The sequence below is a fragment of the Phoca vitulina genome, unplaced genomic scaffold (genome assembly GCF_004348235.1).
Source record: "Phoca vitulina isolate PV1807 unplaced genomic scaffold, GSC_HSeal_1.0 scaffold8, whole genome shotgun sequence".
Classification (NCBI taxonomy): Eukaryota; Metazoa; Chordata; class Mammalia; order Carnivora; family Phocidae; genus Phoca; species Phoca vitulina.
In genome coordinates, this window is record NW_022589711.1 from 25,715,758 (window position 1) to 25,732,601 (window position 16,844).

At 36.0% G+C, this 16,844-nt stretch overlaps 1 protein-coding gene across 2 annotated transcripts in view; it reads right to left on the reverse strand.

Annotated features, from left to right (window-relative positions):
• Positions 1 to 16,844, reverse strand: part of ABI3BP (ABI family member 3 binding protein) — a 239,679-nt gene that overhangs the window by 174,582 nt on the left and 48,253 nt on the right. For both annotated transcript variants that reach the window (XM_032406430.1, XM_032406431.1), the window contains exon 2: positions 3,043 to 3,222. In XM_032406430.1, coding sequence (XP_032262321.1) covers positions 3,043 to 3,222 — 180 coding nt within the window. The remainder of the gene's footprint in view (positions 1 to 3,042; positions 3,223 to 16,844) is intronic.

Genomic DNA, 16,844 nt, shown 5'->3' on the forward strand with positions numbered 1-16,844 from the left:
GATACACAGTGATGTATTTTATCTACGCTGGATGGCTTAGATATATACTTGCCTGATGACAAGGGCCTAGACGAGACAATCTCTCCTGGCCTCCTCCGGCCAAAATATTCTACACAGACTTGAATCCATTCAATTCAGCGCCACAATTACTTACTGCCTATTTACTCAATGTAAATCATTTTGCTATGAATAACCAAAGAATAGCATAAACCCTGACTTCAAGAAATTCAGTTTAATAGTGAACCAAGGTAAACAGCCAACACTATGCAGGCTAGGCAGTGAGAAGAATCATAAGGGTTGGGTACATGAAATATTGATTAAACCTCATTAGATATGTAAAAATCAATGCACTCTTATTGATCATAAAACAATATTATAGGTCACCACTGGAGACTATCAGAGCACCAATTTATTACAATGAGAATTTATCCCAACCTTCCTAAAATTCTATATAAGGAAAATTTAAAAAAATAAACTCTTTATTGTAGAATTTCAGCTAAAAAAGGCAGAATGATAGAATTAGATTATATCTAGACTGTGTCTAGAATGTATCTAGAATATAAAAATTACCATTTTAGAAGCCCTGTATAAAATAATGGATCTGAGAAATAATCAGCAATGGATCTGGGCAATAATCAGCAATAGATGCAAAAGCTATTAAGTGATAATTTGATGGTGAATTTTATCATGGAGGGATCTGACCTAGATCACCTAAACACACCAAACAGTCTTAACATCACTGAGCATGACATTAGCCATTTATGTGTCTCTTTTCGTGAGTTGTTAGGAAATAATAGTGCCATCTATATTCTTTCACCCAATAAGCTGTATCCAAATTTAGCACAGCTTCCAAATCGACGTATTTTTTCATGGGTAATACAGGACGGAGAGGAACCAGTTAAAAATTACAGAATGGAAGCAACCAGTCAAATGCAGAATGTGGACCAGGATGTATGAGCCAAGTATTCCAGCAAATCAGTGATATTTAAGAAGGGAGGAAAGAGAGAATTGTTATAGGACAAAAGAGACTTGAGACATAACAACCAAATGTAACATGGATACCTTGTTCGGATCCTGATGCAAAAAAGAAACAACTCGAAGAAGGCATTTTTAAGATCAGCAGAGAAATTTAAATATGGACTAGGTATCAAATGATATGGTAAGATTATTATTATAACGAGATAAAGGCATGGCATTACTCAAAATATTTCTCATCTGTTAGAGATGCATACTGAAGTGTTCGCAGACTTAAAAACACAGTATCCAGTTATGCTTTAAAATCCTGTAATAAAAAATTATGTGTATGAAGAATACATGGAACAGGATCAGCAAAACAGTGATCTGTTTTCAAGTTGCATGATGAAACATGAGGGTCATTGTAATATTTTCTCTCCTTAGATGTTTGAACTTTCCATAATAAAAAAATTTAAAGGACGACAACAACAGTAAGTAAATAAAAGTATGCTGGGTCCATCTGATTATCCCTCATCACTGAGCTACTGAAACCTTGGTATATTTATACCAGAATTTTTCTTTCCTTTTTTGCACACATTTTTCACTAGCAATCTGACTTCTTGCCCTTTAAGATTGAACACTTTTCACCTCTGATGGAAAGGAAGTTTACAATTGACCAAATTCTCAATCGAAATAACCAAGGGGAAAAACTATCATAAATAAAATATTACTTCTGATGCTCAATAAATAAAGGAGCAGTGGACCTGCGTCTGTTTGTGTATGGGGTGAGTATATAGCTTCCAGGCACTTTTTGTAGTAAAGAGTGAATGTGGTGGGGGAATATTTGCAAAATTTCAAATTCTTTGGTTTACATGGTTAGGGTTGGTGTTGTAACATTGGTCAAAAGTGCGTAATTCTCAAATTTTTTTTGGCAACAAACTGTAATGTGTTTGTTTTAAAACAATTATCTTAGGTAAAATCTAGCCTAGATGTTTAATTAATAATGTTACTCTCCTGTCTGATTTTAGAGTACAACAGACTTCTCTATGAGGAGCAAGGGGCTGCAGGACAAAATATATTTCTCTTCAAATGTTCCCTGCTTATATGCATGAATGCTGGATCTGATCTACGATAGTGCAAGTGACAGGGTTAAACATGGCAACTTCATGGAAAGGCTCTTCAGCAATAATCCTAGCAGTGGAGCAAAATACAAATCTCATCTGAGACATCAGAAAGCCTTTGAAGGCATTCATAATAGATGATCCCCTTTTCAAAAATATTATCCTTTTAAAAAAAAGGTTTTATTTTTGCAAATAATTTTTCTGAACAAGGCTTAAAGATGCCTACATCCTAAATTACATTGTTAATGGGATTAAAACCATTTCCAAAGAAATGTAAAATTTTATCATACCTGCAAAAGCTTTTAATTTTTTAATCTTTTTAAATTTTAAAAAATGTAATATATTTTATTTTCTTTTTTAAAGGTAGCTTCTCATGAAGTTGTTATTTTCCACCAGAAGAATGTAAAGACAGAACAAGGATGGGCACCTGGGTGGTTCAGTCAGTTAAGTCTGCCTTCGGCTCAGGTCATGATCCCAGGGTGCTGGGATCGAGCCCTGCATCGGACTCCCTGCTTGGCAGGAAGCCTGCTTCTCCCTTTCCTACTCCCCCTGCTTGTATTCCCTCTCTCGCTGTCTCTCTCTCTCTGTCAAATAAATAAATAACATCTTAAAAAAAAAAAATGGAGAAAAAGTAATCCAAATAAACAGGCTATGTTACAGAGATCTAAACCAGGCACTTTAACTTACTTTTCCTTTGGCAATTTAAGTTCTCTGGTCAAGGATTGTAAGGATAACAGCAATGAAGGTGATTATCTCTGTGGTACACGCGAGTTTGCATTCTGTATTGTTTCCACACAAAGCACTGCGCTATCTAGGTTACAACAATTATGTAAATGATTTGTAACTTTGGCATTTGGTTTGGCTGAGATGTAGAAGAAAGTGTGCTTGCCTTCAAGATTTATAGTTCACGCGGTACCCATTACCTGTTACCTCTCTTCTTCCCATGCCTGAAACCCAAACATCTTACCGACCACAGCCTCCGTGAATTTCCCTTCCGCTGGAAGAGGGAAGTACTGGTTTGGTGACAAGTTGCTGCCATATCCCAGGAGAAAACCTTCTAGTTTTACATTTGGATTTGGACGTAGGAACTTCAAGAGGATGGAGTCGCTTGTGGTATTGATGTGGACTTTCAGGCTTGGCCTTTTACCTAAAGATGGGAACACAAAATACAGGGCTGTTATTTTACCACTTCAGCATCCCAGGGCAAATTCGGGGCAAAGGTTAGTTGCTAGAGGCATTGTTATTAGAAAGCATGCTATCTACTTAGCTACTCAATATTCCAACACATACACCCAAACTGCTAAAGCATGGGTAATTTTGAGATCCAAAAACCCAAACTAAATAACACAGAAAGCAGTACAGAACACAAAGTAAAATCTTAGGGCTTAATATTTGGTAATTTATTATTGAGTAGGTAGATGGGATTTAAGGCTATTTTGGTTATCCAATAGTCAAAACCTTCATTGGATATATACTGTCTGGGAATGTTCAAAGGATCTGAAATTTCTTATTAGTAAATTTAATTACTGCACTTTGAAAACCCCAGCCTCATCAATGCTGCCCTCCAGCTATATCCCCAAAAGACAGAAATTGATATGTAGAGTTGGAAACAAAGGGACACGGGTTGGGGGGGTCAGCTTAGGGAGAATAGGGAGTTCTGAGAGAGTTGATAAATGGAGGAGAAAGATCTTTAGGTCTATTTGGGGCCTGCAGGGTCAATGAGACAACTACATGGAGATGACCCCACAGGAGGTTGAATAATCAAATGTGATACTCAGGGCTAGAACACAGATCCATCTGGACATCATCAGTTTCTAAATAATCATTGGATGAACTTTCCCAGAGAGATTGTGCAGAATGAGGAGAGAAAACTTAAATTTTCAAGGCCTTTTTTTTTTTTTTTAACTATGTAGGCCACAGGGGCAGATTATCACCCTAACCAGAAGTCTTGACCAAGCAGTGAGTAAACAACATTGTCTTTTGTCTTTGGGACCAGAAGGAGCGGAGTTCAAATGCCAGTCTGTAACTTAATTATCAGTGGGGCCTCTGGCTACTCACTGAACATACTTGACCCTGAATTTCTTGATTTGTAAATTATGAATACTGGATAACAATGTCCACTTTGATGGGTTGTTTACAAAGATTAATGCAAATGGCACTGTCTAAAAGCTGGCACATAGTAATTGCTCAATAATTGGTTACTTAATGAAGGCCATCCATAACCTTTTAGCCACAAGACAGAAATCCAAAACGGCTTTGTAAGATTTTTGTAAATTCATATTAAACTAATTTGGTAACAAAACCCAATCTGAACCATATGAGGCCACTAAGTATTTCTCAAATCTCACTGAATAGTCTGTGTAATTATTCACATGTTTAATTGTAGGAATATTAACATGTTTAATTAAGGGGTGCTAGCCAAGCCTCCACTGAAGAGGTCTAGACAACCTAGTACATTTCTAAAATCCAAAGATTTTCTGAATTCTAAAACATGTCTGGCCCCAAGAGTTTAGATACGAGATTGTAGATCTCAATTATTTTCTTTCTTTATTCTACAGAGATTTAATATTTTTAGAATATTTTACCCATTGGAAAGATGGCATTTATTAATTTAGTAATCCACATTTGATTTCTCATGATTCAAAGATTTATATTGCATTAATACCAGTCAGTACCTCTGAACAGCATGGCTTCCCCAAGTCATCACAATAAATTTATACTATTCCAGTCAAAATTAGCCTGGCCTGCCTTAATATAGCTACATAAAAGGATTCCAATAGGCCTTTGAAAAAGTACAGATAGCCCCTTCTTGGATACCAAGTTGTGGGAACCACTGTCTTACCTCAGCTGCCAGTACTACTATTTCCAGATATGTACATAGTTCTTTATACTTCCAAGAATTTGATGAAATTTCCATAAACTTCTAGATTTTCAAATTGCTATTCCTACATTTCTGGCAAAATTGAAATCCAGAGATATTAGGTGGTTTATCCAAGTCCAAGGAAGATTCATCTAGTCTAGCTCACCTAGTGCAATTCTCTCATATCACAAACAATGAAATTGAGGGCAGCCAGTTCTCTCTGTCACTCTGCAAGTTAAGTGCAAGGTCAAAACTGGATCTCAGTTCACACCAAGCTGAACTTCTTGCTCTGTTTTTATTTATTTTTCAAAAAAAATTTTTAAAGATTTTATTTATATCTGATAGAGAGAGAAAGAGCGTGCACGTGCACACAAGCATGGGGAGCGGCAGGCGGAGGGAGAGTGAGAAGCAGGTTCCCTGCTAAGCAAGGAGCCCAACGTGGGGCTCCATCCCAGGACCCCGGGATCATGACCTGAGCTGAAGGCAGATGCTTAACCAACTGAGCCACCCAGGCGCCCTCCTGCTCTGTTTTTATTGAGAACGTCATCATTAGCTAATAGAGTAAGGAGTGGCCAACCCCCCAGACCATAATGCTCAAATTGATGCTAACTGCTAATGTTTTGTCCCAATTTCATTAACTCTTGATGAGGGGATTTATACTTCAGCTATAACATAGATTTTGTCCAAGCCAATTTTTCCCTTCTTAGTTAGGTGCCTAGATTAACCCTAGAGTCATTCCACTACCTTCGAATGTTATTAGGTCCCAGAGTAAATTAAAACACAGCTGGCCTGTTTCCAACCCCTTGTTGGGAAGCAGAGAATAAGGAATCTTGGTGTACTTAGGCTGCACTCATGTTTAACTAAGAGCCAAGAGTCACAGCATCATCACATTAGACCTTTGCTCATAGATTTTGGCCTGATGTACCACATTACTCTTCCACTTGGAAAGTGGAAAGGATCGTGGCACCAAGTGAGGAAAAGGAAGGCTGTAAACAGAATTACTGACCAACAAAAGTGGAAGTGTTCTCATTTCCTCCACATGGGAATTTTCATGACTCCAGTCTTTTTCCCTTTCGTTCATGATTTATGTCAGCAAATACATCAAGATCATGTAACTTTTTGAATGAATTGGCATCTAGCTGACCTACTTTCTCCAAAATTCTAATTCATACTACTTTCTGGAGCTAAACTTTTAAAAGTCTTGAAAAAGACAGAAAGATGCACACAGACAAATCATACCTCAAAGCAGCATCACAAACTTAATATTTTAAGACTATCATCCCAATTGCTTATTTGAAGCTCGAAATTCAAGTCCCTTCATTATCCTGGCACACATTACTTCTTCCTTTATTACTTCTCAACATGTCTTATTTCTTTTTGGCCAGTATAATCTTCTCACATTCTGCAGTGCACTTTCACCTATGCTCACATTGTCACCCAGTATGGATTCCCTCTATCTTATGTTTGTCTTCTCTACACCCCTTCACCCACTCAATCACTACACCATTGGTCTTTTCAGTGCTCAGCAAAAAGGTTAAGCAATTTTTGCCCTTTCAATCTGATTAAGTTTGTTAAGCATTCCTTCAAATGAATGTTTGGACTAGTATTCAATTTTACACTCCTGGACAATTCTCCTGATATTTTAGGGTATATCTCCATGCATCCTATAATAATTTTTAATCTTTGATAAGTTATTCTTCATCCTGAGTAATTCTAGTTTAATGGTTTGGAACACTAGTCATGTGATGACAGTTCTCTTTCAGTGTTAGCATGAAAACCTCTGGTGAATGCCATAAGGTAGAGTTAATAGAAAAATAATATAGCATGATACGAGCTTAACTAGGAAAACATTTATAAGCAAAATGGCAGATATGTTGCCCAGAAAAGCCCAGGAGTACAGAGTAATAAAAGTACTAGAAAAACATTTTATTGTGTCTTGTGAGAAATAAAGCCTAGGCCAATCAAGAGTGAGACAAAATAAAAAATGTGAACGTTCCAGGAAAACACCACCATTATGGCTGAGAAAAAGATTGCACATTGGTAAAGTAGAACTTTGGATCTAGGACAGTTGTTTCTAATCCTCTTTTTGCAACATCCTAGGGTGTCTCTAAATAGTTCAAAAGGGTGCTGTGAAATACTAAAAGAAAAAAAAAGTCTTTCAAAATCAAATTAGAATTAATCCTCTTTTAATTTTTAAAAGTAAATACATGCCTTGTAGCATTAAATCACATGTCTGTGTTTCAATAAAACTATATAGTTGACCCTTGAACAATATGGGGGTTGGGGCATTGACCCACCATACAGACAAAAGTCTGCATATAACTTTTGACTCCCCAAAACTTAACTACTTATAGCCTACTACTGACTGGAAGCTTTACTGATAACACAAACAGTCAATTAACACGTATTTTGTCTGTGATATGTATTCTATATTTGTATTCTTACAATAAAGTTAGCTAGAGAAAAGAAAATGTTAAGAAAATCATAAGGAAGAGAAAATACATTTACAGTACTGTATGTATCAAAAAAAAAATCTGTGTATAAGTGGACCAGTGCAGTTTAAACCCATATTGCTCGAGGGTCAACTGTACTTGTAAAAATTGGCAGTTGGCTGGATTTGTCCACCAGGTCATAGTTTACCAACTCTTGGTCAACACCATTAGTCTTCAGGGAAATGCAAGTTAAAATCACAGTAAGATACCACATACCCAAGAATGGATAAAATTAAAAGACTGTCAATAACAAGTATTAGGCAGGGTTTGAAATAATTGGAGCCCTCATACACTTTTAATGTAAATGTTAAGTGGTGTGACCATTTGTGAAAACTGTTGGACAGCTACCAAATAAACTATCAGTTTCATTCCTAGGTATTTTTTGAGAAAACATGAAAAATAATGCCATGCTAAGACTTGTATGCAGATACTCAAAACAGCACCAAACTGGAAATAGCCCAAATGTCCATCAATAGTTAAAGGGATAAACACATTACAGCTAACCCATACAATAAGGTAGGACTCAGCAACAAAACAAGACAAATTACTTATGTAATTCAACATGGTTGAATCTCTTGTCTGGCGTGAGATCATGCCACTTAGCATGGGCAGGACCTTCCTCATCACTGAGTAGTATGCCTTTCTCAGAGATGAAAGGCTTTCCTCTGATGGAAGGTCATTCAATCCTCTTGCCATTACAGCAACTGGTGAGATTAGTTTTAATAGTACCTAATATTATTATTCACATTCAACAAATGGTACATATATAAAATCAGCAAGTCCTTTTTAGGCATTATTATCTTCCCAGAACTGACAGTTCAAAGTTTCAAATGTATTCTTTATTCCTCTTACACAATAGATTGCAGGTGGAAAATATTCCGATGCCTTTATGGTCACATCTTCAGTTTATATATTAAGCAGGGCAGTTACTGTCTGACAACGCATTCAAAAGCTTCCAAAAACCATGTTTGATGGCATAAATTATATTTAATTGAACTGTGATGTTAAGTTATACAAACCATAATTTTAACATAGGACTTGGCAATAATTTAACATATGCTTTAATTCTTAGAGAGCCGAAAAGAGATCATATAACAGCAAAGGACTCCCTGTCCTGGTACCATGATCCAAGGAAATGTGTTAGAAGGGGAAAAATAATCATATGGAGATTCATTAATTTTCCTGTGGCAGCCACAGTATGAAGGGAGTGGCCAAAGCCAATTATACAAGAATCTTCAGTTCTTTCTGATCCTTAAATAGAAATGTGTTGTCTGTACTCTATAGCATGGCTTTTCTTACCAAACAGCAACAAACTGAAAGCCAGTGATATGAGTGGAAACTTTCCATAGCAGAAAGAGCATGGGAGTTTTAGTTAAATATTTTAAGGAGAATAAAGATTAAATGTTTCCATCAATTAAAAACAATTAGACATTATAAAAACTACTTCCACCAGTGCTGTAACAGCAAGATGCTTGTACAACATTCCATTAGAAGAGAGTCTGTGCAAAGTGGTTATGAAGATAAAGAAAGGCATGGCCCATTCTGCAGCGACATGATGGCATGCCAGACAATTGCTTTGTCGTGGTGGTGTATATACAGAATTATAATTAAAAGCACTCACAAAGTAATTCCTAGAAAAATCCTTTTAAAATTCCAATTTATTATATTCCATCAATTATCAATCCCATATATCTCATGGTATCCAGGCTCTCTGGCTCCCAGAATGGAATTCCTTCTCAAAATCCACAGATTCTCTGTCACTCTCTTCCCAACTCTTTGGGAATGAAGTTCTACCAAGGCCCAATGGAGAATTAATGACAGCTTGCAAAGAGTTAGTGTGCAGTAAACATGTAGTAGCTCTACTACCACATGTCTTCCAGAAACAGGGATGCCACTGACAGTTGTTTGAATTGGGCACTGCAAAACTCTAAATGGCATCATTCAAACCATCTTTTGTTTATGGCCCTATACATTAACCACACTCACAAAGACCATGCAGAAATAGTTGCTACTTATGAAAATGGGTGATTTGATAAGGGTAACTAACTTGAAATTCTCTAAACTCTTCCCATAGGCCTCAGGCTGCTCCTGCCTACCCTTCTTACTTCATGCCTTGGATTTCTATCTTCCCTGCCTTCTGATTCTGCTGACACTGGTAATAAGGGATATGGGTGGCAGGATGCCTTATGTAAAGAAGATAGGAGCTCAGTCACAAATATTTTGGACATTGTGCTTTCCTAATGTACAAATGAAATTGCTTCACTCAATGTACACAATTCAGGTGATGAATCAGAAATCTAAATAAGAACAACAGATTAAAAGAGATTTGGGGCATTCAGGAAATGGTGAATTAATAGCACCCAGTTTTAGAGATGAACAGAAGGCATCCCTACTTGTGTTTTATTAACTCAAATCTAAAAACATAAGGGGAAAATCCTGATGAAAATAGGTTAGATTATATATAAAATGAGACTTTTATAAATCTACAGAAAAAAAATGTCATTTTTTTAAAAGTGCAGAAGAAGTTGGGTAAAAGTCCCATAAGCCACATGAACAGCTGCCAGAGTGGGAATGGGGGCCCTTAAAGAAACTCTGACCTTGACTTTACACATACACGATCAACGTGAGCAGGAAGCTCAACCTACAGCGTTTTGTGCTCTTTGCTCTAGGGCAAGCAGAACAACATGTTCTCTTTGCAATGCCTCGTGGGGAGTTTGCACCGGAAGACATGTCCCTGCATGCAACGCGTGCTTTCGGTGGTCAGGAAATAAAAAGTCCCGGTTCACCTGAAGAGCTCCCTTTATAAAGCCACACCCAGACAATTGCCATTGAGCCATAACTCCCAGGTGTCTGCTAGTTACCTTTTTATTAGGATATTATGGTTACCAAATACCTGGAGAATGTTTGCCATTGAATTTAGAAAGAAATGACATTTTGCTAGAAATCTGAGAGGGAAAATGTTTTCTTCCTAACGGAGCACTTTATTTCTGTTTGCCCAGCTGTTTGTATAAGCGAGGTCCATTTCAGCTAAAACAACCACAGTTTCCACCTTGGTCAGAATTCCCAGTGCCCTGATTCCTCAGGCCAATACTTCACTGCCTGGTGACTTTGGATGACTAAATGAGACAGCCTGAACCTGCCAATGTTGACATTTCAGCACCACTCGGCAAGACTAATAGTTTTACCAAAGGAGCAATAATTTCATTACCTACCTTGTAACCCAACCAACAGCCAAGCAGGAAAATTACTTTTCATAGACTACCTTCTAAGTCAACAGCCTTTCATTCTTTGGGAAAAATCTCATCCTGAGACATACCTTCAATCTAATTCTCCTAAAATTACCCTTTAAAGACTGGAGCATGTTGAGGGTGGGAGGAAACCACATGCAACCAACCAATAACCACATATTTGCTATAAGGGAAGGGGGGCAGTGACACAATTAACTTCAAACAACAAAATCTAAATAAATTCTGCATTTGCCTTGGGAAATGTGTATAACCATTCATCTGCTTTTCACTTTATTCATTCACTACTAGATACTAGGCATTAGTGATACCAGTTCAAATATGATCTCTCACATCACAAAGATTAAGCAGTCTAGTAAATTAGGCAGATGGTTAAGTCAATGATTTCAGTACAGCATCATTCCTACAATTAGTACCATGTGGCTATAGCCGAGGAACTCTAAATCTGATGGAAGACAGATAAAGGATGTACAAAGAAAGTGTCCCCTTAGCTTTGTTAAGCTAGTCACAAAAATTGTTTTTACTACATGAAAATATGCCAAATGCAAGTAGGGAAGTAGATCTCAAAGTCTACTTTGTAATACTTTTCCTACCACTTTAGATAATTGGTATATTCTTACTATTTTTAAATATATATAAAATAAAAAGAAGAAATCATACAGGCTAAGAGACTTAACAAAACTCATTTCTCTTCTTTTTGTGCTTTTTCTGATTTTTTGTGAAAACACTGGAGTTGATCTGCTTACATTCTCTTGCTATGTAAAGTAAGGAGTGATGGTAATTGATGCTCCTGATGGAAGGTAGGAGGCTCCAGGCCAGGATTCTTCAAAGAATCACTCCCTCCCCCCTTAGAGTATCAGCATCACCTTGGGAACTTGGTAGAAGTACAATTTCTCAGACCCCACTCCCAGACCTCTTGAATCAGAAACTTTGGGATGGAGGCAGCAATCTGTATTTTAGCAAACTTGGGTAATTCCAATGCATACTCAGCTTTGAGAACCATTACTCTTTGAAAATTCAGTGCATCAAAAATAAAATTCATAGGCCCAATTTCTTTTGAAAGAGATTTACAGGTATACAGTATCAGAGAAAAAAAAAGACCTCAATCGCCAAGTTATTAAATTTCCTATCACGAGAATTTTACATATATTTTGATCTGTGAACAAACTGTGAATTAGAGTTTTCCAGAATAAATTCTGGAGACTCGTAAGGTAAAATGTTTAATAATATTTGGAAAATTTCTCTGACTTACAGCATCAGTTATAGGTCTTTATAGGTCTTTAACCAATCTATTTAAAGACTTAGAAGTATGATGAGCTAATATTTTATTACAAAAAATTTCAAACAGAGAAATATTTCAAGAATTGTGCAGTGCACATCCATAGAACCACCACCCAGAGACAATGATGTAAATCTTACTATATTTCTTTCATCATATTTATCTACCTCTCTGTCCATCAATCCATCTTATTTTTAAGTGGATTTCAAAATAAATTATACTTCAGTATTCTTCACTCCTCAACACTTCAGAAGGTATATCATTAACTAGAATTCAGTATATTTTTCTTTTGAGGTAAAACTTATATATAAGAAAATACATAAATCTTAACTCTACATGGCTGAGTTTTTCAAATGCCATATATCTATATAATCCAAACCTAGACAAGATTTAGAATATTACCTTCACCTAGAAAGTCTCCTCATGCCTCTTCTCAGTCCATTTCCACCCCATCCTCCAGAAACAAGTTTTGTTCTGATTTTTACTAAACCATAGATTAATTTTACCTGTTCTAGACTTCAGTGAAATTGAATCATATGATATGCACTCTTATGTAAGGCTTCTTGCACTCACCATAATGTTTTGGAAATTTGTCAGTTTTATTGCATACATCAGTAGTAGTTTTGTTGTTATTTTCACTGAGCACTATTCAGATAATTATTAAAATCAACATTTTTCCATATTCCCATGTCTTCAGAGTACCCACCTCTCTTAAATTACTGTATTTTATTTTATTTTTTTAAGATTTTATTTATTTGACAGAGAGAGACACAGCGAGAGAAGGAACACAAGCAGGGGGAGTGGGAGAGGGAGAAGCAGGCTCCCCGCTGAGCAGGGAGCCCGATGTGGGGCTCGATCCCAGGACCCCGGGATCATGACCTGAGCGAAGGCAGACGCTTAACCATCTGAGCCACCCAGGCACCCCCCTTAAATTACTGTATTTTAAAATGTTGATTATATTGTAATAAAGTTTTCTCTGAGAACAAGGGAAAATTATATATACATATTTTTTCTTTCCAGTTATTTATTTACCTTATACTATTTGCCAGAAAAATAAAACAATACACTGTTATTTACAATAGATGCTTAATTTTTAAGACTTGAATGATTAATAGTAAATGCAGACAAAACTATATAATGATTTCATCTTCACTGGAATGCTGAATACTAGTCACTGATACTCAAGATCTTGGATATCTTTCTCTCTCACTCCCAGCTAATGGAACACCAGGCACCTTTTGACAACGAAGTGTAATATAGACTTTCCTATGTCTAAGAGTGATTTTCACTGATACGAAAGTGGTTAAGTTTGAACATATGCCATTTAAAAAATTGCTTGTCCTAACAATCTCAAAATGATCTGGTACCAAAAAACAGATCAACTGTCATTCGGATTATTATCACTCTCCTGGTCAATTTCCCAAAAGGAACAATACTCTTTTTTTTCCACCTACTCTCAGTAACTCCAATTCCAACATACATTAAATTCCACTAACCAAGTAGAAATCAAGTTTAATCAAAGTACTACTTTATCGGACAAAGCAGAAAATGCACAACTTCCACCAGCACTGTAGGAATTCCTCCACATACAAGGTTACATATTTCCATTGTGAAAACATTGTCCCAGGGAGTAAATCAGAAATACTCTTGATAAAAATGAAAATTTTGCCATCTTATAAAAAACTGTGAAGCACTAACAAAACTTGCTTAAATAAATCTGGCTTTTACTTATTTATTTTTGCAGTCTCACAAATAAAAACAAGAGATATAGCTAGAACAAATGGTTTCATTTGCCATCATTGTTTGGACGTTTGAAATCTTCATGAATTTTAGTTTGTTTGGTTAATAAATACCCAGTGCTGATGATATACAGCTGCTTATTTTGAGATTTCACAGCATCAAAAGCCTTCCATAAGCTAGAAGAAAATGGCTAAACCATCATGACAGTTTGATCAAGTGGCCTCATGAACAAGGCAGAGTAGTAGGTCACGAGACTTACAAGGCTCTAGCAAGAGCCACCTGCTAACAACCCCATAGTAAGTCATACCATTTTAATATGTTGTAGAACAAACAGAGGGGTTCTGACATCAACTTTGCCTTTCACTGTGTTTGACCTGGGTCACTTGTCCTTTCTGAGGATCACTTTTCTCCTCTGTAGAATGAATTAGAGAATCCCAATCCATTTTCAATCTCATATTCAAGGATATCTCTAACATTTCATCCAGACAAAATACTATATTCCTATTAAAATGAAGGAAAATAAATCAGAAAATGAATTTGTTTATAGAAATACTATCCTAATAATTTCCAGATATTTATTTTTTACACAACTCCCAAAATTTACCTCAAATATGAAAAAGAGAATACTTTCATAGACATATGGAAAAAATGTGTGTGACTGTCACAAATATTTTTTACAGCTTTTGTGAGGTATATATATTCACACAACATAAAATTCACCTATTTTTAAAAATTCAGCAATTTTTGGCAAACTTTTAGAATTTACTAAATCTATCACAATCCAGTTTGAGAACATTTCCATCACTCTAAAGCGTTCCCCTGTATCCATTTGTAGTCAATGGGCATACCCTTACCTCCCACACTTAGCTCCAAGCAACCACTGGTCTGCTTTCTGCTTTTGTGGTAATTTAATATAAATGGATTCATTCAACATGTAGTCTTTGTGTCTGGCTTCTTTCACGTGGTATAGTGTTTATGAGATTCATTCATCCATGGTCTATCATTAGTTCATTCCTTTTGATTGCTTGATAGCATTTCACTTTGTGGATCACATTTTGTTTATCCATTTCCTCAGCTGATGAATAGTTGGATTACTTCCAGTTTGGGGTTATTATGAATAATGCTGCTATTATGAATAATGCTACAAGTATTTGTGTGGGCATATGTTTTCATTTTTCTTGGATGAGTACCTAGGTATAAAATAGCTGGGTGGTATGGAACTTTATGTTTAAATTTTTAATAAACTGGCAAACTTTTCCATTTTTATATTATTTTTCAAGATTATAAATATTACTCTTGCTTGAGGACAACACCAAGTTGTAAACATCCAGAAAATGAGCTATATTGTCTTTTACTATCACTAAATATGTTATATAATAAAATCGGTAATTTTAAACTGCGATTTCTATCTTTAGTCATTAATGAAACAAGACCACTTACCTTGTTACAATAATTATTTAAAATACAGCAACTCCACTTTATGCCAAATGCAAGAAATGAGCTTTTTGCAAAATAGTAAGATGGTTACTGACATTCATAGCAATGACTATGATACAGGATAAGTTACCGAGTTGTCTTCTGTCTCTAGTCATTTCCATATTAAGAATTTTTTACCTTATACAAATTATGCAAATATTTGTCCACCAGAGAATTAACCAGCTCTGGAGAGATTGACTTTATTATTACTCATACCTAAAATTAAAGTGAAATTAGATATAAACTCTGGCCTTGTGAAGCAAATGACTTAGCTATTTATCTATGTAGTCAGAAGAACCTGGCAAACTATAGTAACTTGGGATATATTTTTATTTTAATCATATTTGTCATTGTTTCTTTTCCAATGAATTAAAATTCAAACAGAATTAAAACATTTTGAATTTCTAAAATGTTTTTCAGTATTAATAAAATATGCCTTATTGTTAACTTTTCTGGTAGTTTGTGAGTCATGTAGCATTTTCTATGTGAGAAAAAGAAAGTCAACATGGCTTGAAATCATTGCCTTCCAGTCTGACATTATTAAAATATCCCAGCCTGCATGGTGGATGGGACTCAAGTTTAAGTCTAGGCACTTAAAATAGACTCTTATAATATTTATCAAATGTTAACAAAATCTAACTGAATGAACTATTTGGGGTAAAATCTTCTTGACTTAAAATTGTAGAAATAAAAAGAAAGGCTGCCTCATAACTCTTTTTTATGTGACTTTTTTTTCTTTTTCTTGCATTTAGAACTTCAGAGCTGTGACAAATTGCTCCCACTCCATTCCAAATTCTAAACTGGGAGATGAAGAAGTGAGCTTGTTCTTTGAGTATTCGAAGTACTATGCACAGGAGATTGTCCCTTAGACACTGAAAATGGGAATAAGTCAATTCCCACTGGTCACACCATTTCCTAGTGTGGGATGAATCCATTTGGTTGTAAGTAGAGGAAAAGAGGGCAGGAAACAGGATCAAGGACCAAAGTAAGTTGAAGTTGAGATAGTAAACTGTGAGGTAACAGCAGCTCTGAAGCTGAGAAAAAAGAAAAAAAAAAAATACCTGACAAGACAGCTTATTGGTACCAGGAAATAGACAAAAGGGATACTAGAATAAAAATCCAGGGTTGCACTGCAGAGATGCCCAGCCCTTCCAGAGATCCATGACTCCTATGACCTGAGGAAGTGACAAATATAAAAGGGTGGGTAGGAATTAGTCAGTCAATGTGTCTGTGTACATCTGGGGTGAGGACAGAGGACAGAAACAGTAATTGGTGCACTTAGAGATGCTAAAGGTCCGTGCAGCTGGGGTGTAATGGGGCGAGGGGGGCACAGTGATGCTTCAAAGGATAGAAGGGGTCCCTGTAGGCCACATTAAAAGATCTATCATTGTTTTAAAAGCAAATCTAAAGTATTTTCCTCCACTAAGCTACACACACACACAAACATACACATAGTTTGAGAAATGAATAATACAAAATTTAAATCTTAGACAGTTCTAAAATTTATCCACATGGTAGAAATCTCATCTCACATGCCCTCAGCAACAAGCAACTCAAGTAAAATGCTCAGAGCAAAATTTGTTTTGAGTAGGAAAAAATATGCTATTTTTAATAAAAGAAATCAAAGATATTTTATACATAGATTACAGTTTAAATGGAGTGCAATTAATACAGACC